At 49.8% G+C, this 24,184-nt stretch overlaps 5 protein-coding genes across 9 annotated transcripts; 2 read left to right on the top strand and 3 right to left on the bottom strand.

Annotated features, from left to right (window-relative positions):
• Nucleotides 1-1,262: 1,262 nt before the first annotated feature.
• Nucleotides 1,263-5,812, top strand: LOC125986858 (pleckstrin homology domain-containing family O member 1-A). The gene is made up of 10 exons (XM_049750771.1): nucleotides 1,263-1,432; nucleotides 1,734-1,892; nucleotides 2,554-2,694; nucleotides 3,100-3,204; nucleotides 3,368-3,466; nucleotides 3,530-3,820; nucleotides 3,882-3,979; nucleotides 4,048-4,204; nucleotides 4,283-4,377; nucleotides 4,439-5,812. The coding sequence occupies exons 1-10, from the start codon at nucleotides 1,406-1,408 to the stop codon at nucleotides 5,073-5,075; spliced, it is 1,809 nt and encodes a 602-aa protein (XP_049606728.1). The 5' UTR covers nucleotides 1,263-1,405; the 3' UTR covers nucleotides 5,076-5,812.
• Nucleotides 5,813-7,700: 1,888 nt separating this feature from the next.
• anp32e (acidic (leucine-rich) nuclear phosphoprotein 32 family, member E) lies at nucleotides 7,701-12,619 on the bottom strand. Of its 3 annotated transcripts, none has more exons than XM_049750785.2 (7): nucleotides 12,401-12,619; nucleotides 10,572-10,721; nucleotides 10,365-10,487; nucleotides 10,034-10,196; nucleotides 9,869-9,966; nucleotides 9,270-9,324; nucleotides 7,701-9,186 (listed from the first exon to the last, which is right to left on the bottom strand). In XM_049750785.2, the coding sequence occupies exons 1-7, from the start codon at nucleotides 12,452-12,454 to the stop codon at nucleotides 9,101-9,103; spliced, it is 729 nt and encodes a 242-aa protein (XP_049606742.1). In that variant the 5' UTR covers nucleotides 12,455-12,619; the 3' UTR covers nucleotides 7,701-9,100. The 3 variants fall into 3 exon arrangements, with proteins under 3 accessions (XP_049606742.1, XP_049606741.1, XP_049606744.1); XM_049750784.2 differs by having other exon boundaries at nucleotides 9,830-9,966; nucleotides 12,401-12,618; XM_049750787.2 differs by lacking the exon at nucleotides 12,401-12,619 and adding an exon at nucleotides 11,787-11,944 and having other exon boundaries at nucleotides 9,830-9,966.
• A 485-nt stretch (nucleotides 12,620-13,104) lies between these two features.
• On the bottom strand, nucleotides 13,105-17,468 carry LOC125986863 (GA-binding protein subunit beta-2). 3 transcript variants are annotated; one of them, XM_049750778.2, is made up of 8 exons: nucleotides 16,971-17,462; nucleotides 15,888-15,995; nucleotides 15,645-15,812; nucleotides 15,290-15,484; nucleotides 15,049-15,193; nucleotides 14,803-14,979; nucleotides 14,550-14,668; nucleotides 13,105-14,003 (listed from the first exon to the last, which is right to left on the bottom strand). In XM_049750778.2, exons 2-8 carry the CDS (start codon nucleotides 15,993-15,995, stop codon nucleotides 13,683-13,685), a joined length of 1,233 nt encoding a protein of 410 aa, XP_049606735.1. In that variant the 5' UTR covers nucleotides 16,971-17,462; the 3' UTR covers nucleotides 13,105-13,682. The 3 variants fall into 3 exon arrangements, with proteins under 3 accessions (XP_049606735.1, XP_049606733.1, XP_049606734.1); XM_049750776.2 differs by having other exon boundaries at nucleotides 14,803-15,193; nucleotides 16,971-17,468; XM_049750777.1 differs by lacking the exon at nucleotides 16,971-17,462 and adding an exon at nucleotides 16,420-16,771 and having other exon boundaries at nucleotides 14,803-15,193.
• Nucleotides 17,469-17,640: 172 nt separating this feature from the next.
• mllt11 (MLLT11 transcription factor 7 cofactor) lies at nucleotides 17,641-19,331 on the bottom strand. The gene is made up of 3 exons (XM_049750796.1): nucleotides 19,160-19,331; nucleotides 18,422-18,575; nucleotides 17,641-18,238 (listed from the first exon to the last, which is right to left on the bottom strand). The coding sequence occupies exons 2-3, from the start codon at nucleotides 18,566-18,568 to the stop codon at nucleotides 18,143-18,145; spliced, it is 243 nt and encodes an 80-aa protein (XP_049606753.1). The 5' UTR covers nucleotides 18,569-18,575; nucleotides 19,160-19,331; the 3' UTR covers nucleotides 17,641-18,142.
• Nucleotides 19,332-19,837: 506 nt separating this feature from the next.
• Nucleotides 19,838-22,373, top strand: cdc42se1 (CDC42 small effector 1). The gene is made up of 5 exons (XM_049750798.2): nucleotides 19,838-20,005; nucleotides 20,831-21,010; nucleotides 21,455-21,559; nucleotides 21,626-21,697; nucleotides 21,777-22,373. Exons 2-4 carry the CDS (start codon nucleotides 20,957-20,959, stop codon nucleotides 21,692-21,694), a joined length of 228 nt encoding a protein of 75 aa, XP_049606755.1. The 5' UTR covers nucleotides 19,838-20,005; nucleotides 20,831-20,956; the 3' UTR covers nucleotides 21,695-21,697; nucleotides 21,777-22,373.
• Nucleotides 22,374-24,184: the final 1,811 nt, after the last annotated feature.

Raw genomic sequence — 24,184 nt, forward strand, 5'->3', positions numbered from 1 at the left:
GGAGTTACAAAATCAATCACAACCAAACTTTTGTCGGGATTTTCTTCGGGGACTGTTTTTGGGCTCGAAAAGAGGGTGTCCTAGGACAGGGTGATGCCGATGCCGAAGCCAAAGACGGCGCACAGCGTCATGGCCAGAGGCAGCGAGATCCCCCAGCAGGTATCTCGAAGCTTCCTCCTGGTGGAGTTCCAGGGTGCGGCCTTGGGGAGCCCGGCGTTGGTGTTGCTGGGGTCAGCCACCGCCTTCAGCCTATCCGACAACGAACATAGGCCACCGCGGACCTCGTCCCACTCCTGGCGCAGGGTGGCCACGCTCTGCGTCTCCTGGCGCAGCTTCTTGGACTCCTGGCGGAAGAGCTTCATGTCTCTTTGCAGCATGTTGAGCACTTCTTGGCGCAGAGCGTCCATGTCTCTCTGAGTCTGCTCACGGATCTCCTGGCGCAGGGCCTCCGCATCCGGGAGGTTGGGGCCCAGAACCTTCTGCACCTCCTGACGAAGGCTCCTGGCCTCCTGGCGGGCGGTCTTGGCGTCTCGATGCGTCTGGCCCACGGCGTGATTCACTTCCTGCCGGAGGGTCTCCATATCTCTCTGGTTCTGGGCAGCCACATCTTGGATGAATTGACGGAGAATGTCCATCTCTGACACGGTGTCCAGGTTGAGGCGGCCTTCCATGCTTCAATCCTTGCGGTCTTAAGGTGTAGCAGGACGGGGCACGGGCACTGTTGGAAAGCCCGGGCGTCTTTCCCAGCTCTGGGGTGTCTCTTTTCGACAGCTTGGCAAACAACACCAACATCCTTTTGCTGTGGCCCAACTAAAGCCTACACAGATGATGAACGGCTGTGTGATGTCATATCAGAGAGACTTCGGACACCAGCCAGTCGGAGTCAGCTCGGCTGGGTCTCCCCGGGCGGGCCGTCATCTCAGGCTGGTGATGGGCACATGAGGCTTCATCTTTTGACGCTCCAAAGCATCGGCGCCCCAGATTGTCTCGGGCCACTCACAGGACGACGGAATGCCGCACAACGTACAAAGTTAGAAGACCAGATGGAGCCTTCCGACCAGGTAATGTTTGCACAACTTGGCCAAACTGGGACTTTTTTTTTGGGGGGGGGGCGGTTTACATTGTTGTACAAGCCCCCCTCAGCCCCAATGTTATCCCATGAAAATATATTATTACAGTACTCAAGCGTCTTTGTTTAGGCCTGCGCGACCGTGCTCGTGCCGCCAGATGGCGCTTTCATGCGCACTCGGAATCTAGGTTAAAGTGCGCGCGCACGCTGAGGGGGAGCATCTGCCTGGTCGCCCGCCCGCGCGCTCGCAGGGAGGACGCCGCCTCCCTCTCGCCAGACAACAGACGAACCAAAAGAAAAGCAAGAAGAAGCTGAATAAGAAGAAACTGAGCGAGAATGAAGAAGAGCGACCACGCAGGACCGGTAAGAAGGCGCACGCGCACGTTTATTAGCAAACATCATCCATTCATAAGTTCGCACCTTGATCTCTCCCTCATCCTCGTCCGCGCGCTGCCTGCCGGTGTGGCCACTTCATTAGGTACACCAGGAAAGGAGATCAGCGTCGACGCTGCAGATGAGAGGAAATATTTGTTGACACTGTTGTGATCTCTTCGGCTTAGTCGGAACATGTCAAACATGCGAACATCGTTTCAAAAATATTCAGGAGCTACCGGGCCGCGATGCTCACGTGTTTATTTTCACGTGGGTATGTGCTTGTCCGCAGATGCAGGGGCCTCGGGACCCGGCCCATTCGGGTGCGCCACCACAGCCGGACAAGTTTGGTTGGCTGAGGAAGTTCTGCGGCCGCGGGATCTTCAGGGAGCTTTGGAGGAACCGCTACGTGGTTCTCAGGGGAGAACACTTGTTCATATCGGACAAGGAGGTGGGAACCAACCACGCACGCACACCCAACATACGTCTTGTGCGTTTGCCATGCGTGCGCACGCACACACACACATGCTGGAGTGAGACACACGTTTTACCATCAAATGCATCCAAACCCAAATACAGGCCAAAGCTGCTGGCTGAGCAGTCAACACGTGCGAGTAAATCAAAGATCATGTGACATAACCGAGCCTGCAGCTGACACACACACACACACACACACACACACACACACACACACACGCACGCACGCACACACTGGTGAGCATTTGTAATGCAAATGCACACTCCTGCATGCACAAATGCACATCCGCATCACACACGCAGTTAGGTCATTTCCAGAGATTAGTGTTGTAGCCGTTTGGATTCCATCTTTTGGAAAGCACGCATCATCCCCATGCGCTTGCGGCGTCTGGGCGATCTGGTATTAGCGTCACACTGATGAGCTGAGAGGCCTTGTTTTGAGAGACCCACTCAAATTTGCGCGTTTTATCGTCCATGTGGCGGCGTCACGTTGCTCACATATCGATCGACGCATCTATTGACTCGTTTGTACCGCCGCCTTGTTATGCAACGGCCACCGAGCATTTTCAGCGGGCGTGGCAGACAATTCAGTAATGTGCGAGGGCATTTGGGTAATGAGAAGTGTTTTTCTGCAGGTGAGGGACGAGCGCAAGTCAGCGGAAGTTTTGGACCTGGGCGACTACGAGCGCTCCGAAGAGTTGAGGCGGGCCAAAAGCCGTAGCAAGAAGAACCACAGCCGCTTCGCCCTCATACGATGCCGACGGCCCGGTAACAAGGTGGGTTGAAAGACGCGCTGCCTCCTTCCCGGGAGAGATTTACTTCATCCCCCGCTTGAAATGAGCTGCCTCCTCATTGGTGGATTTTCTCCAGCATCCCTCTGGCGGGCGGGGTTTAATTCCCACCATGTTCTGATTGTCGAATACCTCAGGGTTCTGATTGGCTCAGCCCAGGCCTCGCCCCCCCCCCCCCCACACACACACACACACACACACACACACACTCGTAAAAGACTTAATCCACAGAATCCCATTAGTGCGTCACAGGACGAGCCTGAGCGGAATAATCTGCTGCCATCTTCATCATCATCATTCACGATGATGTCATCTTCCAGCGTCAACGACTCGGCAAACGGGTCACTGTCCTCAGGTGCTGAGCGGGCCGTGTTGTCTGTCCTCTTTCAGGTTCCCAACCTTCTCTTCCTGGCCGTCAGTCCAGAGGAGAAAGAATCGTGGGTCAATGCTCTCAACGTCGCCATCGTCAAGGCCAAAAACAAAGTTTTGGACCAGGTGGCCACACACTTTGTACACAAATACTCCAGTTCACGAAATAATCACGTGTCCTGTACGTTGGTCAATTGAGACAGATTTTGAGCAGAGGATGACCAATGTAGAAATGAAGTCAAGTCAGATGTCATCATTTACATGGCCACCCACATCCACTTGTGGCTAGGTGACCATGGAGCAGGAGGTGTTGGTGCATCCCACCAGAGATCGAGCGAAGATTCCCCACGGACGCCGTCTTCCCACCCGGGGACACCTCATGACCGTGGTATGGCACCCTTGAGTGAGCCGGTGCATCTGAAAAGTCTTCTCAATCGTCGCTTCCTGTCAGGCTTCCTCGTCCTGTCACGGCTCGCTGACCCTCGACTTGGTGGCCGAGGAGGAAGGCGGCTTCTCAGAATGTGACGGCGCCTCCTGGGAGAACGTGTCCGGCGCGGGCTTCTCTGGAGAGTTGGCGGCGGCCGGAGGTGGCGGACGTCAGCGCTCAGGGACGGATGTGTCCAAACTACGCGTTCGAACGGAGGAACCCAAAATGAAGACGGGAAGTTTGCCCAGAGGAAGCGAACGTTCCTGGGGAAAACACTCCCATCTGGAAAACTCCAAGGTGCACAAGAGCCAGCAGGTGAGACCAAACGCATGGTGGGTGGACCAACGTGTAGATGTGACTGCATGTCTTTTTTCAGGTCCTTCAGAACCAATCCAGAACCCCTCAGCCTGGGAAGAGAAGCGGAATCGCGGGGCGGAGTCGCTGCGCATCCATGGATGAAGTCCTCTCCTCCAGGTAGACAGTGAAAATGACTCCCTTGCTCCTTTGGGGTAAACATCTGGGTGTTATTTTGTCTCGGGCAGACCGGCGATGATTCGCTCGGAGTTGCGTCGGGCTCTCGGTCGACGCCCTGCCGGAGAAGAGGGCGGGGCATCGGTGCAGCCCGTGGGCCAGCTGCAGAGTCTCATTGCGCAGAAGATGCAACGAGCACAGGAATTGTTGGAGGAAATCCGTCTGCAGGTCAGCAATCTTCTCGCTTCCTTGCACGGCGAACGCCCAGTTTGCTCCCCACTCGAGTGAATGTTGCTGTCATGACAGGAGCTGCAGAGAGCCAAGGCTGAGCAAGAGTTTGGCAAAGGGGTGGAGTCGCCTCGTCTTCGTCACCTGAGGGCTGGAGACTCACCTCATTCCAGGTGGGATATAGACACACGCCCTCTTGTGGAGCAAGTGTGAACTTTTGTTTTGTGTCATCAGGGCGACTTCATCTCCACGCAGCCGTAGTGGTGATTCTCCTGGTCAACGGCGTAGGGACTCGCCCCGGTCGAGAGCTCGTGACTCGCCGCGCTCCAAAGGGCGCAAGAATCGCCGCTCCCGGGATGTCGATTCCCCCCGATCCCGAGGCTCTCCGTCTCCTGCCCGTCTCGGCGACTCACCGCTCAACAAAACTTGTGAGCCCTCCTCAGAGGTGTCCCGTCTTCCGGCCTCCCCGCAGGACGCCCTCGGACCAGACGGTGGCGCCGCTGATTTGCTGCCATGCCTCCATGGCGGTGACGATTCATCCTGTGCCGGTCAGAACAAATCTAAGAGCCTGTCAGAATCCTTGGACGCCTGTCAGAGCAAAACGCCCCCAAAACCGAAGCAGGATGAGGAAGAGCTCCAGAAGAGGCATGCCGAGGCAGAGCGCCTCCTCATGGAAGCCATGTGTTCCTGGCAGGAAGCGCAGGAAGTGCTGCAGGAGGTGAAGGAACTGCAGAGCCACACGCTGCGTCGCCAACGCAGAAGGACCTATGAGAAGATGACGCCAAGCACGGCCACCTCGCCACACGCTGAGGGTGAAGTCAATGCCGGCAAGGTGGCGACGTCACCCGAAGATGAATCAGAGTCGCCTTGATCCAAATGTTTTTTTTCACTCTTCGTCCACCTTGCAGGGCAGCCCCCCCCCCCCCTCGTGAATCTACCATATGACTCAGGTCGATTCCATGTGACTCAATTTGATTGCATGTTTCTCCATGTTCCTCCGTTTGATGCCATCTGACTCCACATGATTTTGTTTTGATTCTGTGACTCCATTGGATGCCATCAGAGTCATTGGACTCGACACCAGCACACTCCGGGTGACTTTGCGTTTTTCCATCTGTCTCCACAAGACGGCAACCATGAGTCATCCCGACTCCCCTTCTCAGGAAAGTTCCATTTTGGAGAGCACCTGTGCTCTTTCTTTTTAAACCAGCAGAAGAAAGCGACAATGCGTCAACTGTGATAACTTGCTGCCGCTGCACTTTTCAACTGATGACTTGCTCTTCTGGTGATGATGTCATTAGCAATAATGTCCAGTGATGATGTCATCCCAAACTTTCAAACTTGAACTTTTCGTTTGAGTCGTTTTTTTTTCATGTTTCTGCTTGTCACGAGAAGCACAACTGCGCGCACGCAGCGTTTCGCTGCCTGACTATTATGGGCTGTCAGAAAAAAACGCTGGCCGCACGAACTTGCACTGACACAATTTCAGAAAAAGTGGGGCAAAAAACAGCTGTTCACAGGCACACACACACACGCACACACACATCTCCTGCTCATATTTGAATTCCTGTTGGAAGCGCACGTGAAATAAAAGTCTTGAAAACCAAATGCGCTGACATTGTTGAAATGCACACGTTGAGCACACAAACCGCACAAACTTCATGTATTCACACGCACTACATACTCAGCCATTCACACAGTGCTCCAGTACATGACCCCGAAAAATGATTTTCATCTAACGGCAGGAACGTTTATTCTTGCGAGGCTCGCACGCACGCGCACGCATACGCACAGGTCAGTGAGCATTAGTGAAGAGCGCTGCAGCAGATGTAGGGCAGACGAGCAACATCGCTCCATTACACCTGCCGCACATTACGCATTCATGTATGCTCATTTCTTTATGACTCATCTGCGGCCGTGCGTGTGCGTGTGAGTGCCTTAGAGAAGAAATCATCTCATCTTTTTCTTTGCATGTGATCTTCCTCCTCCTCCCTCCCTCCTCGGCTGTTGTCAATCATTCCAAAAGTCTTGAAAGTGTTCCAGCAAACAGAAAAGAGTGCAAAAGCTCTGGTTAAATTCTCATAATTAGAACATCAAACTAACATCTGAAGACACTTAGCGTTAGCATGCGTGTTGACCAGATTTCACTGACATCAACAAACTCACAAAGGTTTCAATTATTTACGCATATATGTCGTTGTAATCATCATCATCATCTTTTATTTACACGCACACTCATGCTCAGCCTAATGAGAACCAACACTGACCTGAAACATGCACGAGTCTGAGTGTGTGTGTGTGCGTGTGTGTGTGTGTTGTTTTTTTGACTGAACGCCCCGGAGCGTGTTAGTGTGTCAACTTTCCTCTTTTCTTTACGCTTTTTAGCCGGCTAGCAACAGAGCTAAAAATACGTCCTGTTTGTCAGCAGTGTTACATCGTCACAGAGATGAGCTCACTGTGACGTCATCAACACAACCACGAGTTTACCAGAGGGTGCACGTTTGTTTCCTTGTGTGCGTGTGTGTGTATGCGTGCGCACGCGCATGTTTCTAAGCAAAAATGTATGAGTTTGAGCTATAACGATAACATAGGAACCAAAAGCTTTTAGGTCAGAATAAATTTTCAATAAATAATTAAAAACGCGCACACACACACACACACACACACACACACACACACACACACACACACACACACACACACACACACACACACACACACACACACACACACACACACACACACACACACACAAAGTAAATTTCCCAACAAGGTTGACAATGTGCTTCTTATCTTTGGTTGACGTCATTTAGTGGATGACAACAAAAAGCTAATTGAATAATAAACATTTTTGTTGACGTGTTACTGAGGAAAGACGAGGCCGCCATCTACTGGACAAAAAGTGCACATCACTTGAGTCAATGGGCAGTTCACGAATACAAATAAAAAATATTTCAAAAAAAGTCCATATCAATGAAAAAGGTGAACACGTACCTCGGAGTGATTTTTCTCCATGGAAGTGTGTTGGAATTATAGCAGTCCTTTAAGTGTCTTACTAAAAGTTACTTGTATTTATTTTTTACGTATTTGTATTTATGTATTGTAATTAAATCAGTCCTTTAAGTATCTTACTAAAGGTTACTTATATTTATGTATGTTTTATGTATTTTATGTATGTATGTGTGTATAATGTAGTGCAGTACAGGCTGCGAACAGAGTGACAAAAAAAACGTAAAAAAGTTGTATACGTAGAAAAAATTTCGATTAATGACTGGGTTAAGACGACACAAGTCTTATGACACAAAATACACAAACGCTGTTAACTTACCAATGTTTGAGCAACTTTAAACCTAAAGACGCTACTATGACGTCAAATTGTCCTTGTTGAGTCGCATCTGATGTCATCATTAGAAAATTAGCGCCTCCTGGTGGAAACATTTGCACTCATACTAACCGCTCACGGCATCCACTGAACACAGTAAAACTACGCCCAAGCTCACCTAAATGACTTTATTTTCATTTTCTATTAGACCCAAAGAGCATAAAAACGTATGTACACAAACATTTCATTTTTTAATGAATGTTTAAAGCGGCAAACATTTATTTTGACGTCAGTGACAAACAGAAAATAGCTGTCGAGCTCCCGCTGCGTCCCGACAAATTAACCACTAAATTAAACGACCGATTACAATAAAGCAACTTTATCTTTGTAAAAATCTAGAAATATTGCTTCGTTGTCAATTTTTTTTATAGATATAAATGTTGGTTTCCCTTATCCCACAATGCTTTGCAGCGACTGGACTCAACTTTATTGGAATATTTCACATCACTTGACCCCCCCTTCCCCCCCCCCCCAAAAAAAGACTCCAAAGTCACCAGACGTGTAAAAAGTTACAATAGAACACACGCACACAAACACACACACTCGGGGAAGAATAATAATATGGATAAGATTATAAGGAAGAGAATCATACGGCGGTGTGCATATTTCTAAAAGAGGGAGCGGAGTAGGGCAGGAGAGCCATGTGATCATTGGGCTAAAACATAGGAAGAAGATCCTGATCCACAAACACACAGAGTCCTGAAAGGGCGCTCCTTAAGTGCGCCAACTTTGGTTTGTGTTTGTGGGGGGTAGTAAATCTGTCCTCAAAGGTCAGATGACTTTTTGTGCTCAAAAAGTCTTTTCTTTTATATAACATGTCCTTTAAAAGTCAGCGATGTCATCACGAAGGGACAGAAGCCAGGGTGGATGAAGGGTCCCGACTGGTTGGAGGACTCGACGATAAGTCCAAAAGATCCCAAAGTTGACGTGGTGGCCATCTTAGACCCTAGTGGAATTCGGCTGCGTTGCGGACCGACAGCAAGCAGGGTTGCAAAATGATGGCAACTTGCAAAAAGGTTACAAGTGAAATTAACACAACTTCATCAAGAAGGTGGGGGGAAAAAAAAAATTGTTTTTCAATCACATAATTGCGGCATTTTCAAATTCATTGCTTTTGTGTTGCGTTTTGTTTTTATTCTCATCCATTCCGCCATTATTGGTTTCAAAGACATTTGACTAAAATGAGCGCTCCCACTCATCGCCCCATGATGGCGCCAAAGTCAAAGCGGAACTGCTTTGGCCTCAGGCGGGGGAGTTGTCCCCCCCAAACAGGAAACATTTGCCACGCTATTTGGCGCGCTTTTTGCAATGTTTTAAAGATTGGCCGCTTGTCACTTTTAAAAAAAGAAATGTACTCAACAACTCCACTCAACTCCCAGTTAATTCCCACCAAAGTCTCTAATTTGCACAATTTCTCCCCCTTTGCAACCCTACTTGTGGGAGGTGGGCAGGGCGATAGGGATGACACCTGGCGTAGGAGGGGATGGGCACACACGCACACACGCACGACACAGCTAGTCATCCTCGTCGTCTTCGTCGTCCTCGCCGTCGTCCTCCACGTCCCTCTTCCTCTTCTGTCCCTGAGCGTCTGCTCGCTCGTCTGCGCAAGTGCAGCAACAAGACAGGTTGGCAAGGTTATTGATTGACAGGCACGCTCGGGCCTTGATGCGACACTCCACTCACCTTCCTCTTCCTCCTCCTCGCCATAGTCCTCTTCCTCATCGTCTTCTTCCTCCTCCTGAGACGAGTGCACAGAGGTTAATGTGGGCACGGTCACAATTGAGCACGCGCGCAGCCACAAAAACGTACACGCACGCACGCGCGCGAGGACGCTAGCGAGGGGTCTACGTCGGCTTGACCGTGCCGACCGCCGGAGCTCTTTTTGGCAACTGGCGAGTCTTTTGCCAATCGATGCTTTAGTGGGGACGGACGGGCCAATCGCCCCAGCAAGCATCGACGGCGGTGTTACTCGACTCGTCCCGGTTGAGCTCGGTGGTCCGAGGCGGCAGAGAAAACCGAGCGGAAGGCTCGAGGGTGAAGCTGCTGGAGTCAGAATCATCATTTTTGTTTTTCAGTGGTTTCCGAAGGCTATCCAAGTTACGAGCGGCGTACTCTAAACGCTCGATTTGGTGGTTGGGGAGAGACTCTGAATGCAGCCCACGATTCCCGTTCTCTGCCGCCCGAGCGGACGCGCATGCCGGGGGGGGCGTCCGAGCCGCGGGCCTGAAGCCGGCGTTGCCCACCTGATGTGTGGCCCTCTTCCCACGAACGCTCAGCCCCACCTCTCCTCCCTCCGAGCCGTCCTCTTCGTCCTCATCATCGTCCTCATCCTCATCGTCGTAGTCGCCCGTTGGCCCCGCCCCGTCCTCACCGTCCTCATCTGCGGCGTCGACAAATGTTTTTTCCAATCTGCCTGGTAATGCACGGGGTCGCAATGTGCGACTCACCTTCTTCGTCGGCCTCCGAGTCGGGCGCCTCGTTCTCATCCTGGTCAAAGCCATCCAGGTAGGTGACCTGAGGCAGGAGCTCAAACACGCTTTCGCGGTAATCCTCCAGCGATGTGATCTCGCAGTTCAGTAGGTCCAGACTCTGAAGGCTCTTCAGATTTTGCTGTAGAGAGAGAGAGAGAGAGAGGTGCGTTTTCACTGAGTATCTGAGTTACCTGAGTTGACTGCGGCCATCACGCGAGCAAGGAATTAATTGTCTCACGATCGAGACAACGCTCAGCTCACATCGACATCAAATGAATTTCACGAGTCATTTTACGGGTGTACCGACCAGCGCCTCCACGTTGCTCAGCTCCTTAATTTTGTTGCTGCTGAGGTTGAGGTAGACCAAGTTGGGACATTTTTCCGACAATGTCTCAAAAGACCCAGACAGGTTGTTTTCACTCAGCTCCAGCTGCAAGAGAACATGCGAGAGAACGGTGAGACGAGCAACTATTAAGAACTCGGGTCAGTTGGGCGCGACGAGGAAACACGTCACCTTGCGTAGTTTGGGCAACGAGGGCAGCTTGGCCAGCGAATTCAGACCAACGTTGATCATACTGAGGACCTCCAGTTTGACAAACTTGTCTGAGAGACCTTCCACTTCGCCACTCTCCGAATGGCTGCTGTCCACAACCATCTCGGCTACCTGAAAAGCAAACAGTGGACTTAAACGTCTGACCACCAGAGGGCAGTGTAACATTCATACGGACTATTATTACTGTCACTATTCAACATTTTTTCATCAGTGATGCAACTTAACTTTTGTAAATGATTTTCTGAACTGACACCAAAACATTTTTTATCCAGCACATGATTTTTTTTTATCAGAATATCAATAAGTCATATTAGTGAATAAAGCGTTAGGTTCAACCATACGATTTGTTTACTGAAACATAGCTATAAATTACAACGCACAATAAAATCCGTATTGCGCAAGATTTTATAGGTCAAACACCAAAATGAAAAAAAAAAAAAAACGAAAATACCTAATGTAGATTTTTTTTTTTTATCGGCACCAAATAGGCACATTTAAAGCCATCCCTGATAGACACAAATGTACATTTATTTACCATTAACATTAATTGTATTAGCACGTGTAGTTGAGGTTGTTACAGTAGCGAGTGCACGAATGTTACAGGCCCGCACACATGAATTGGGACCAGCGTCGACGTGGGCGCGCACGTGCTGCCTGTGGCTCCCCGAATGCTTTCTACAAGTATTTGTGCGTGCGGGCGCACATCGGGCCATCTTGGACTTGCATAACTGCGCTGAACGCGCACGCGCACCCTACAAAATGTCTGCCCCATAAAAGAGGACGACGCCACGCGGAGGTCGCCGACCGAACCGAGCCGGGGTGCCGAGTGAAGCGAACGTTTGGCCGCTCACGACTCACTTGCATAGCTCGGCGACGCCACCGAGGGGCTAGCGGGTCAGAAAACGTGCTCGCGGCATTTGATCGGTCGCAAGTGGAGCGCGTTAATCCGCCATAGACAAGTAACGTGCCTCCATTTTGAGTCGCTACCGTGATCACGTTAGCCGCCCGAGGGGGGGAGCACGAGATAGTCCCCGTTACAGTATTCGTGACTCGATCGTCGCGTTAAAAAGAAGCTACGTTCCCGTAGCTTGTTATAGTCAGATATACTTGTTTGTTATTTTAATGGGCTATATGTGAAATAAAACGCCACTTTGTGGCTCTCGTGGCGTCACTCGCCTGAGTTTCAAAATGTCGGGAAAAGGGGCCTCGCCTCTCGAGCCAAACGGCCACGCACGTTCGTAAAGGTCAGCAATGTGCACCAGCCTCGACTTTTTCAGCTCCGGCGACGACGTGCATGCACACACAAAATGGTCGCGTCCGACTTGAAAAAGTCGTCGTGGTGCTTGACGCGCATTGTTTTTCACGACGGAAGCCCGCGCTTCAAGACAACAAATGTAACTCCAGATTGCTTTTACGTGTTTATTTATCCACTTTTAAATACCAATAACAAGCTGCTTCAAGCAGGGAGTGATTTGATCCGAAGTTGTTGATTTTTGTCGGTGTTGAGGCGAAACACGAGTGAGCGGCTTGGGGGTGCAGGAGGAGGGGCGGGCGAGCAGACGGACTGAGGAAGCCGAACCGCCGCCACCGCTTCTATCTACGTGGGCTCCCGCTTCATCAGCATCAGGGTGTCTCCACGATTTTGGAGCTGACGGCGCGCGAAGCCCAAGTGTGTGAAAGCAAAGTTGGCGGGCGGAGTTCGGACACCTCGCAGCGGAGCGGCAACGCGTTCGATCCGCTCTCCCTCGCCTCGCTCATCCTCCCCAAGTGGCTCAATGGTGCCTACTCACCTCTGCCGGGTCTCGATTCCGCAGCTCCACAATGATCCTCTTCTTCATGTCCATCGTGAAATATTTAGTCGTCAACGAGGGAGCACTCAAGCGGCAAAGTGAGAAGAAAGTCCCCGGGACAAGAGCGTCGTTTGCTCGTCTCTGATGGCCACAGTTTGCTCACTGATCCTCCATGATACCTCGCGTCCTGCCCCCTCCGCTATGGACCCGCCTCCCGTGGCATGCGATTGGCTGCTTGGCTGAGCTGCGAAGCCCATTCGACAGGAAAAGTGCCGCTCGATGTTGATCTGCCTTAATCCAAAAAGCGGGGAGGCCTTCTCCCAAACAGACCGGTTGCGTAGCCCGCGTTGGGGCGTGTGTTGTTCCCTCACCAAATAATCGTTCTCGGTGCTGTCTAAATTGACAATTTAGAGCCACCTTGTAAGGTAAATGTTTTAATAATCCAGGACATGCAGAGAAACACCCATTAGCGTCAATACGTTTGATAGAAAACGTTACCAATTGGAAGTAGGCGGGACTAAAATGGCGTTCGCACGGCCTCGGTCGATGATTGGGTGAATGAGCCACCATTCAAACGCCATCGAGGCTTGAGTGAACTATTTACTGATATTGTCAAATGATTGCTATAATTAAACGACTTCAATATACGAACTACTGTCTCATTGAAAACGATTTGTCATTGGTTTATAATAAAAACACAACAATTTGGTAAACAAGTGTTTATATTCATAAGATTAGCATTGCTATCATCAACACGGTGAGGCAGCCAGGTACAGTAAAAAAAATACAACTTTGTATGTACATTGAAAAAGGTTACTCTGCTGAGTTTAATTTTAAAATATATATATATCAAACTCAACTCGCAGTATAGATGAGGAAGGGGGAAATTATTGCGCAGTTAAATGTGTTTTTTTTTGGTGTTCTAATTTAAGGTCTAGCCTACTCTTTTTTTGTTTTTTACTGCAGGCTGCGGCTAAGAATCTGGCACATTTAAACTGCGAAACACAATGCGGAGAATATAAAATTGACACCTTAGTCTAATTTTTTTTTTACCTACTAAGAATGTGGGAAAGAGTTTGGCACAAAGAGGACTCGGTGCTTGTATCCCAACAACATTCCCCAGAAGCAACCATATGATCCTAAAGTTGAATCAAGAAAATGAAGTGAAGGCCGAGATGCAGATGCTAACACAAACTGACAAAGGACACGGAGAAGGTGGAGGACCGGGAAGTTCTGTCGGAGGCGCTCATAGAGAAGAGCGCCAGATAATGGAAAGGGGGCGTTAGGAGCTGATCCCCGCAGGTTCGCCGCCCGTCTCTACCAGCGTGACGCGGCCCTCGTCACCCTCCACGATGATGCCTCCCTCCTGCAGGACCACCATCTGGCCGGCCCCCTCCTCCTCCACGGCTGGCGCGTCCTCATCCTCGTCGCCGCCCACCACCTCCTCGGGACTGACATTGGCGGCGGCAGAGCCCGCCTGGCTCTGGGCCATAGCCTCCAGTTTGATGCGGTACTCCTCGGCCTCCTGCTCCTTGCGCATGAGCTGCTGCCGGTATTCCTGCGCCTTCCTGTTGGCCTCCTGCAACTGCCTCTGCAGCAGCTCCTGCACGCAACCACGACGACAAGTCGGTCAAATGCTCTTCCAACCCCTCTAACCCCCAGCTTTCATGGCTTGGCAATTAATGTTTTTTTTAGGGGAACCTTCATATTATCCAGCAAAAACATTTCTGTGCTTGGGCCAACGCCATGATTTGGTCGGGGTCAGGACTATGATATTGACGTGAGTTGAGGAGTTTCAATCTTGTTGCATCTATCGGGTTTCCAAACTTTTATTGATCCTAGGCACATATTTTACATAAAAAAAAAAAAGAAAAAAAAAGAAATCAAAATTTCATAGCACGAGCCAAACATGTCAATCGAGCTCATAAGTGGACTCGCTGGCATAGATAGAGGAGCAAAGACTCGCTATTTACAGTCCACAAACATGACTGAGTGAACTTGGTATGATTTGCCGCGGCACACCCGACGATCTCTCAAGGAACAGCGGGCGGGGGTCGGGAACGGAAGACCTGCGTCACTGCATCAACATTGCTGATGAACAAAAGCGTGCGGTGCACTCGAGCTATCCATCAAAGACGCGGCCACTTACTGTCTCTCCCGTGTCGTTGTGGTTATTGGTCACCTCCAACTTTCTCTTCCTGGAGGGCGGCGCCTGTGACTCCTCCGCCACCACCTCCTCCGCCACTGTGTTGGCGGGCACCGCCAGCACTACACACACACGCAACAGACTTGCTCAAGTCACACTTCAAATCCGTGGCTACATCGGCGGACCGAGCCTTGGACCCCCCAAGCCTCTGCTCGAGTTCTCCTGTTTTCGTCAAGTCGCAAGCGTGCGGTCATACTTTGCTGTCCATGCTGCATGGTGACGAAGAAGGGCTGCGACATGCCTCCGGTCGTTTGCAGGTTGCCGTGTTGGTCAGTTACGATGGTGATGACCCTCTGGCCTCCCTCGTTAACCACAGCGGCGTGCTGGATGTTGCCGTCCAGAGCATTGGCGGCCATCGCCTCTTCGGATTCCCCTGGAAGGCAAAGACGAGAGTCACGGCTCGCCCGCGTCTCAAACTTTCGGAGACCGACAACGTCCATACCGGTGCCGGCCTTGTTGAGCAGGTCGGCCAGGTTGACCACACCCCCTTGGATGCCCTGGATGATGAACTGCGGCTGGTTGCCACTGTTGCTGGATTCCACGTTCATGCTCACCTGGTTCATGTTCACCTGGTTCTGCATGCCCTCCTACACACGCGCATGCACACAGAAAGGGACAAGGGCAGAAGCGAGACGTGAGGCCGGAAGTCGCCGGTAGCGGCGGCGGGGAAGCGCGCGACTGACCTGCAGCAGCAGCATGAGCTCCGTGTTCTGGATGTCGACGGCAATATCGAAGGGCGTCTTCTCAAACTTGCTCAGCGCGTGCACATCAGCGCCGTGCTTGATAAGCGTCTCCACCACACCGTGGTGGCCGTGCTGGGCCGCCCAGTGCAGCGCCGTCATCTTCAGCATGTCTTTGGCGTTGATGTCAGCGCCACTCTGGAGGCGAGAGAGCCAAACAGTCAGAGGCGGCGAGAGGAACTTTTGCACTTGAAACAATCGTAGCTTAGCTTTTTCTATCTGCTAGCCCGATACTTGCGCGACCGTGTGCAACTCTTTATCCCACTTGCGTCGAAGACCCAAGAACGCGAGCGCTCACCCTGACCAGCAGCTCCACTATGATGGTGTGCCCCTCAGCAGCGGCCATGTGCAGAGGTGTTCGGTCCACTTTGGTGCGAGCGTCGCGACTGACGCCCGCTCGCAACAGGACGTCGGCGGTGGAGTAGTGGCCGCGCTGAGCAGCCAGATGAAGCGGCGACGTCCCCAGCTGTGCGGGGCAGAGGTCACGCGCTCGGACTTGCTTCTTTCTGTCAAATACTCGAGCACTGGGACGATTACTCACCCAGTCGGTGGTGAACGGAGCTCCGTTGGCCATCAGGTTCCTCACCTCGTCATCCAGACCGTTACGTGCCGCCTCCAGCAGACGCTTGCCCAGGTCTACCAGCGACATCTGATGCACAACAGCAAACAGGGCTGCTATTCAAATGTTTGCAGGAGATGTGGCTTTGGATGCGTCTATTTGGGTTCTTTTGAATGCCACCCAATTCGATTTGGACTCTTTAGGCTCACAGCGTGACAAATAGTTATACATTTCCTCCACTGTCTGTTTATTCAATCAAGGGGTGGATATTTATTTCTTTGGCTTGATTTTTATTTACAGCCCTAATAAAATGTTTGGGAGTTTTTGTGGTGTCCATTTGGTCCCTATTCATTTCTCAGGGTGGCCCGTAACGGACATACCAAGATAAACATCGTTCAATTGCCAACAAAAGAAACGTCAACAGCGCCATCTGTCGAGACAGTGCCGCTAACACTCGATTGAGCGCGCGCTAAAGTCGGGGTGGTGCAATTTAAAATGAACAACTTGAAATTACTTGTTCAAAGCGATCCTGGTGTTTGTTTGATTTGCAGAAACGGAAGAGCAACTTTAGAGAGAAAAGTTAGCACCGATGCTAACGGGGTGGCGGCGTCCGATAATGGAAGCCGTTGACCACCATGGTGAGCAGTTCGGAAAGACGAAGCTTCTATCGCCGGGCCGAGTAGCCATTTTACGCGCCTTGCGGACAGAATAGAGTCCGCCATGTGCCACGTATCCCCCCCTCCGAACTTGTAAACTACAAATCAGCCAAACCCATGTAGATAGCTCCGAACATGTAGTGTACAACGGACAGGAAACCGTTTAATATAAAGTTGTTGGTTTTCCGGGGGAAGTCATCAAGAAATTTCCTATTTTACACAGGGAGAAAAAAAACTACTTCCACATCCGGTTAGCTAGCTTTTCTTGCAGAGTGCAGCGTCGAGGCGCTTCGGTGGCGCTTTTGCGGCGACACTTTCGAACATCATACGCTTAACACATGCTGGCTGGCTGTTGGCGACAAAAGGGAAGACGTGCTTTTATCCCCCGGGTGATCGAAAAGCGACTCACCGTGTCCAGGTTTGGTGGCAGCCTCAGGACGTCTGCCGATGTTAGCTAGCTAGGAAGCTAAAGACAGCAAAGGGCTTCGTAGTCCGCGATTGCGAGTCGGTACTGAACACAACTGGACGAACAAGTTGCGATTTTCAACGGCCACTTTTTAAATATTTGTCTTTGGGCACCAATCGACGCATGCTTGCCTCCGCCAAATTGTTTACTGGCCAAAAGTAAGACAAGGAGACGGCTGGAATATGCCCGGATGTTGTGAGGCAAGCATCCAAATTAAAAGTATCAAGACGTTTGCTGTTCTCACGTTGCGACTAGATGCATGAAGTATTTAAAACACAATTTGAATCTATCATATATTGAACTTTTAAAATTGTAGTCTTGGTTACGACTGATAAAATCTCAGTAGCTTGTGTACGGCACCCATTGTTGATCTTATTTTGAAATTTACGATCAAGGGTGGACGCCATCTTGGTGTAAGGCCTCGTCCAAATTCTCAATTTTTGCACCCTTGCACGTTTCCTTTGAGGGGGGGGGGGGGGTGCAAGTGCGTAGGTTTTTCAAGATAGTGCGCCGTCGCCGCGCCCCTTTCAAGTTGTAAGAGCGTGCAAGCGGCTTGGTGAAGATGTGCCGCTATATTCATGCATCATATCAGCTGGAGAAATAAATAAAATGCTTTGAAAATACGACATTTCTTTATTTCTAGGAAGATTGTGTTGAAGGTTTGCTCATACTGGAGTCAAAATATGTTGTGACAAACGAGAACAAACAATGGATCTGAATCTGCTATGTTTGTTGTTGACATTGGCCTCGAACGCTTTGAGAATTCACGAACAGCTGCCGTTGCAGCAAAAGAAAATCCATTTCATTGTTGTTGCCATTGTTTGGAACATTCAAATGACAAAAATGTTTATTTTGTTCAAGGGCTAAAGCGTGAGACTGATCAAATCAGCAGCATGAAATAGGCAAAAACGTAAACACATCTTAAAAATATATGAAAACAACAGACTTTTGATTTGGGACAAAAAAAAGACAAAATCATTAAAGCAATGAGGTAATCTCTCAACCTCAGAAGTGGAGTTGTAGTTTTGCAGGCTCAGACCACGACATGCAGCAACTTAATGACAACATGTCAGCTTTTGTAACATGCTTCATCTGGGTGGGGCAGAGGGCGGGGCTCAGAGCAGCAGGTTGAGGTCTGCCAGCAGAGCGTCTATATCAGCGATCGGATCTCTCCAGTAGTTGAAGGACGAGAACTCGCTCAACTCCTGCTCCTGCACGCAGCGCATCGTCATTGCTAACACATATGACCTTTGACCATCACGGTGTTCTGTGAACAATGACACTTTTGGTTGGTTGGTCTAATGGGAACGTTTCCTCATGACTAATTTGTGTTGTGCCTCAATATATATTGGGCGGTATTGCTCTTGGTGGTGTCTTTAGCCCCGCCCACTCACATGTTCATCCCGTTTGATCAGCCCGTCTCCTTGGTTGCAGGGACCGTCGAGCAAGCCGAGATCACGCAGCTCGGAAAGATCCAGGGCCGGAACGGGCTGCCTCCAGTAAACGAACGAGTCATACTGGCTACTCGATTTCTCCATCATCGTTGACCTGCAACAACACAGACAAGCGCTCGCCAGTCGGCATCAACCGCGGCTTATGAACAGATAAACGATGGACTGGTTGCCAGTCAATCACAGGGAGGCAGTTGTATTTACTCATGTATTAATTTTTTTATGTGCCTTTTCGCTTCATGCTCTTTGTCTTAATTGTGAAAATGGGCGCACAACAACAAGCTTACAATTGTGAGAACAGATTGAGCACATTTGCTCACAAATGCTATTTGTTCTCTGGACTCATCATGACGGTGCAAGATAAATCAATCAATTTCATTCGAGCGGTCGCCGTTCGCATCTGCTGCCGTTCATTTTAAGGCGTTGACCGGAATAATAAATAAATAAATAAAAGACAGTTTCACAAAGATGACAGCAAAAAGCTTAGAGCGTTATCCAATTAATGTCAACGTACACACTTGATTTCATTTCTCTCTTTCATGTCAAGGAACAGGAGGCGATATTTTCTTTTCTCACGTCATACCGTTGAATTTTCGCGTATTGAAGCAATGAACAAAATGAGGATATTCGTCACCGCAAATGTCTGAATGAATTTCTGAGACAATAAAAACGGTAAATCACCTTCTTCCAGAGTGCAAATACGCTTGAATGTTGTCTGTCGTCTTGTGCTGATTTGCTGACGATAAAGATGCCAGATGCTGCAGTGGACGACAGGTTGAGGATGATGAGATTTGGGCCCTGTTCAAATACTCGCACTCACGCGTTCTAGTTGGGGGGAATCAAGTGTGTAGGGTGTCCGATGTGTCCGAAGTGCGTGTTTGTTCTACACTTCAGCCAAGAACGCATCGTATCCTGTTTTACCCACAATTCATTGCGGATTTGACGACAATTGAGGGAAAAATTATGCTCTTGCTAAAAAAAACAATATTCTCCATAATTGCGTAGAGGCCAGAATTAGTGCAATAGGGATCTAAAGTTTCCATCAATTATGATTTTTTAATCAATATTAGAAAATAATTCTACCCCTCGTGGAAATATAGTAAAGGGATAAGAAATTGTGTTCTTTTGCCTTTTATTTCTTATTACTGGTAGATTTGCAGACTGCAAACGCACATGCGCAAGGCAGTCGTCATTTATTTTTTTGGACCTTTTACTGTACTATAAATTACTTTAATATGATGAAGCGTCTTCGCGTATGTGCACATGAAATGTCGACGTCACTGAGGAGCTTTTGGGCCGGGCTACTGCAGCGATGATCATAAAGTGCCGGAAGGGGGCGACGTCGGTGTTGGTGTTCGCTTGGGCGGGAACCGGGAGGCGGGACTTCCTCCTTGAGGACCGCGCCTCAAAAAGAAAAAAAAAGAAAGGAAAAGAAGAAAACCCCCCTCAAGAAAGAAAGACTGTGACATCGAGTCAGTGAGCCAGAGAAACGAGTTGAGCGTGCAGTCACTTCAAGTCCGTTTCTTGGTGAGTCATTTTTGTTTTCTTCTTTTGTTGCTCACCCTGCAATGTGTCAAAGTTCAGATGAAGGGAACCGTTTGAAGGCGTTAATGATTGACAGCTCGTAGTTTGGCAGCTCTCAGATCAGTTTGCTTGTCGCGAAACAAACTCATTTGCCTCGCTTGCATTTGTTTGCTCTTAACCCAGGATAAAGTTCAGGGGCAGGCAGTTTCAGTTAAAGTTAGTCTCAACTACAGAAAAATGTTACATTTTGACTCAAGTCAGGGCCCCAATATTATTGGGGCAAGGGGGCGGAGTCACAGTGAGCTGAGTCAATTACAAGCTTGCTCATGGGGAAAATTTAACTTTTGGAAAATGGTTTCCACTCTCTTTTAGCTTCATTGAGGAATGTCAGAGTGAATGCTTGATCGTGTCCCACCATCGGCTAGCTAGCGACCAGTCCAGGGTGTAACGGGCCTCTCGCCCAAAGTCAGCCGGGATCTGCTCCAGCTCACTTGAGACCCAGATGAGGACAAACGCAACACAAAATTAATACTGTCACGCACGCATGCGGTCCTATGCCGTCCCGACCTTTGTGACCATGATCACTCAACCCCCAAAGCAGCGGCAAGCCGCATAGGCAAACGTCTGCAAACGTGTTGCTGCTCCCTGCGGCGTCGATGGGAACATTCCTGTCGGCGAACGTGAAGCTGCTTGTCGCTCGCGCATTCCTGCTTTATCATCCGCTTTGAGCTGCTGGGACCAAAAGCAGTGCACTGTTTGCTTGAGTGCATCAGAAACTCGCTCCTAACTGGAAACGCCAACGTTAAAGCTCAACTTGTGTGTTTGCAGATCCAACAGCTGTCTGGCGAGTGGTGGCCGGGCCAGACTGGGCCGCGCCAATCGGCCTTCTGGATGTTCCCCGACTAGCCGCTGGCCGGCAGGGCGACGGCAGAGCGCAGCCAGGCGGGCGTCAGCATGAGCGAATTCTGGCACAAGATGGCCTGCTGCGTCATGGCCAAAGCGCCGCCGGTGAGACACCGCTGTGTTGCGCTAGCCTTTTTGTCCTCAGCGGGCTTGGCTGTGTGTGGTTTCGCCTCGTTGGAGGCAAACTGGACCAAACAAAGCCCAGTTTAAAGTCAGAACTGGTCAATAGCGACGATGACGTTCATCTTGCGAATGGACGTACCGGATGCCGCTGACAGCGACGCCGCTTCTATTTTTAGACTTTTCTTTTTGGCCTGCCGCAACAACAATAGTGGCGCCGATGACCTCGCTCGCGGGGGAGCTTGACGGGACTTTCCTTTGTGTCACGGGGCAGGAAAAGCAAGCGGCGGGCCTCCGTGACTCGTGAGCAGCTAGTCGCCTAAGGCGTCCGACGCCGTTAGTCACATCGTGTTCTGTTTGCGGCCCGACGCAAACAGACCAAAAGAAGAAAAGTTAGCGTGTCGCTCACCTGTGCTTGCGTTTGTGCAGAAGAGGAGGAGGCGGAGGATCGACCGCAGCATGATCGGCGAGCCCACTAATTTCATCCACCTGACGCACATCGGCTCAGGAGAGATGGCCGACGGACTCCAGCCGGTAAGCGCAAGCCCGCCTACATTGGCACCGCCGGGGGCCCTTCACCCTCTCTCTCTCTGTGCACAGTCGGGGTCTGTTCAGGAGCAGATGAGCTCCAAATGCCCACAGTTGAACGGCAGGAACAGCCTCTTGTAGCCGGTAAAGCACCACCATATTTTTCCGGTCTTTCTTTCCTCTTATACATCAGCCGCACGTTGACACTCGTTGTGTTTGTCAGGTGTCTCGCGGTGCCGAGAGTCCTTTCCGCCGCCGATCCCGGGAGTCCCAGCGTCCGTCCTTGAGGGGGCGCTGGGGAGCACGCCATCTTGGCCAAAAGCGCAGAGCCTCCGGTCATACAGGTTTCAGTTTGACGCCGACCGACTCGGAGGGACGAAATGATGTTACCGTTCGAGGATAAAAACACACATCATTGGACTCGGCTTCGCCCGCTCGCTTTCTGCACAATTGCCAGCGTTTGTTGCACGTCAAGTTCTCGGGATGCTTTGAGCTTATAGGACATCGCAATCATGCGACCTGAGCAATGACGTCGCAGTCTGATGCACTGGAGGACTTCCTCTTTTTAAGACTTTCTGGATCACGTGACTGCTTCCTGACAAGCCATGGACAATTTCAGGCCAGAAAATGGCAGTATGTGACCAGATGAAATGAACTTTGGCCTCGACAGAAACTCAGGGTGACCAGATCATGTGACAACTCTCTCACACACACACACACACCCGTGAGGTTTTGCTGACATGCCATCCACATGCTTGCTACGCTAAGCTCCACTCGCTCGCTTTGTGACTGATAAATAAAACCACGCTTCTTTCTAGCAGTGCATTGTTAAAGGATTTGGCGTAATGACATGAAATGGAGGCATTTGTGCGTATGTGTGTGTATTTCCAAAGTTTTCCCTGTGTGTGTGCGAGCAAATCACACCACTAAAGGGCGCCCGCGCAGCACACTTGTTGTGTAGTGAGCCTCGTCACCGCGGGCCAACGAGAAAAACAAGTCCAGTGGCATGTTCCCGTTTTCGGACTTTGCTCAGCAGACCTCCTCATTTCCTTCCTGCACGCCTGCCTTGGCTTCCCGCCTCCTTCCTGGCCACACGCTCATACATTTCCTGTACTATGAATGGCTGCAGTGTTTCCTGAGGAAGGTGCTGGCAGGTCCATCTGCATGCACAATGAACAACTTCAGTAAAGGCGTTCTCTCAAATATGAAGAAAGCGCTCTTCTTTACATTTAGTCCCTCCACCAAAAAAAAAAAAAACTACACAAAGACTGCAAAGGCGCATTTTATCTGGTTTAGAATATTTATTTATCTTTTTTTTTTTTTTTTACCCTAAAAGTGCTTCCCCCCATAATCCGGCTGCGCGTAACCATGTAAATTGATGTTTTGAATTACTCAGTCGCCCTCCTGCGGTGAATGTGTGAAGCTCACGATTAAACCATTATCAATATAAACATAAACGTTATTGAACGGTGAGCGCAAACCTTAAAACATTTGGAAAACAACACGCAACTATTGATGCCCAAGACGTTGGGATGTAAATGACATTTGCTTGATTTAATTTACGTGAATAATTTAAAGGCGTTTGGCAATACATAAGTTCAAGTTTACTTTATTGTCAAAAATCCTATGTAACAGGGTTAGCACAGAAGTTTGAAATTGCGTTTGAGCAGTCTCCAATGTGCAGTTTAACTAAAAACATTTAAATAAGACATTGACATAAATCTCTTTCTTTCTCACACACACATACACACAACACACACAACACACACACACACAGCTAACTTACTCATACTGAATTTACAATTCTTTCTCTGACATATTCATTCACAACATAAACACAGACAATGCACACTTACACATTGCAGTCATTCAAACACTAACATGCTGATAAAACATGTGCAATACTATACAATAAAATACTCTCTCTCACATTCACACACACGCACACACACACACACATGGTGTGTAATAAGAGTATTGACATAATACAGACATAACACCCCCCCCCACACACACACACACACACATACATACACAGCAGCAGAAGTACAATCAGTGGTCATAGAAGTAAAGTGAAAAAGTGTAAATCTGTATATAAGGTGCAAGAGTAAAGTGCCAAGTGGCATGGTGACTTTGGAATGTTCAAGTGGTTTTCCTCAGTGTGTTCATGAGTCTGATGGCTTGAGGAAAGAAGCTGTTACTCAGTCTGCTTGTGCGGGACCGCAGGTTGCGGTACCGCTTCCCTGATGGTAGAAGGGAGAACAGTCTGTGTGCAGGATGAGTAGTGTCTTTGATGATGTTCATTGCCCTCTTGGAACAGTGTGAAGTGTACAGTTCCTGAATGGATGGAAGGGGTGACCTGATGATCTTTTCTGCTGTCCTCACCACCCTCTGCAGCGCCTTTTTGTCTGCAGCTAGGCAGCTGCCATGCCAAACAGAGACGCTGCTGGTCAGGATGCTCTCAATAGCACCTCTGCAGAAGGTGGTGAGTGCAGAGGTGGGGAGGTCGGCTCTTCTCATCCTTCTCAGGAAGTGGAGTCGTGTCTGCGCCTTCTTGACCAGCGCAGTGATGTTGGTAGTCCATGAGAGGTCATACAGATAATTATCAGTGATGTGCACTCCCAGGAACTT

The sequence above is a fragment of the Syngnathus scovelli genome, chromosome 19, assembly GCF_024217435.2.
Source record: "Syngnathus scovelli strain Florida chromosome 19, RoL_Ssco_1.2, whole genome shotgun sequence".
Classification (NCBI taxonomy): domain Eukaryota; kingdom Metazoa; phylum Chordata; class Actinopteri; order Syngnathiformes; family Syngnathidae; genus Syngnathus; species Syngnathus scovelli.

Bases quoted from the DNA above. Each gene is read 5' to 3' on its own strand.
- LOC125986858 (XM_049750771.1), top strand. From the start codon at position 1,406: ATGAAGAAGAGCGACCACGCAGGACCG. The intron at 3,467-3,529 runs GTATGGCACCCT...GCTTCCTGTCAG, and splicing joins GGGGACACCTCATGACCGTG to GCTTCCTCGTCCTGTCACGG. The intron at 4,205-4,282 runs GTCAGCAATCTT...CTGTCATGACAG, and splicing joins TGGAGGAAATCCGTCTGCAG to GAGCTGCAGAGAGCCAAGGC.
- anp32e (XM_049750784.2), bottom strand. From the start codon at position 12,454: ATGGACATGAAGAAGAGGATCATTGTGGAGCTGCGGAATCGAGACCCG. The intron at 10,722-12,400 runs GTGAGTAGGCAC...TTTGCTTTTCAG, and splicing joins GGAATCGAGACCCGGCAGAG to GTAGCCGAGATGGTTGTGGA. The intron at 9,967-10,033 runs GTGAGTCGCACA...TCGACGCCGCAG, and splicing joins CTCGGAGGCCGACGAAGAAG to ATGAGGACGGTGAGGACGGG.
- LOC125986863 (XM_049750776.2), bottom strand. From the start codon at position 15,995: ATGTCGCTGGTAGACCTGGGCAAGCGTCTGCTGGAGGCGGCACGTAAC. The intron at 15,813-15,887 runs GTGAGTAATCGT...TGCCCCGCACAG, and splicing joins CTCCGTTCACCACCGACTGG to CTGGGGACGTCGCCGCTTCA. The intron at 14,004-14,549 runs GTAAGTGGCCGC...GGTTGCGTGCAG, and splicing joins ACAACGACACGGGAGAGACA to GAGCTGCTGCAGAGGCAGTT.
- mllt11 (XM_049750796.1), bottom strand. From the start codon at position 18,568: ATGATGGAGAAATCGAGTAGCCAGTATGACTCGTTCGTTTACTGGAGG. The intron at 18,239-18,421 runs GTGAGTGGGCGG...CGCTGCGTGCAG, and splicing joins TGATCAAACGGGATGAACAT to GAGCAGGAGTTGAGCGAGTT.
- cdc42se1 (XM_049750798.2), top strand. From the start codon at position 20,957: ATGAGCGAATTCTGGCACAAGATGGCCTGCTGCGTCATGGCCAAAGCG. The intron at 21,011-21,454 runs GTGAGACACCGC...GCGTTTGTGCAG, and splicing joins TCATGGCCAAAGCGCCGCCG to AAGAGGAGGAGGCGGAGGAT. The intron at 21,560-21,625 runs GTAAGCGCAAGC...CTCTGTGCACAG, and splicing joins TGGCCGACGGACTCCAGCCG to TCGGGGTCTGTTCAGGAGCA.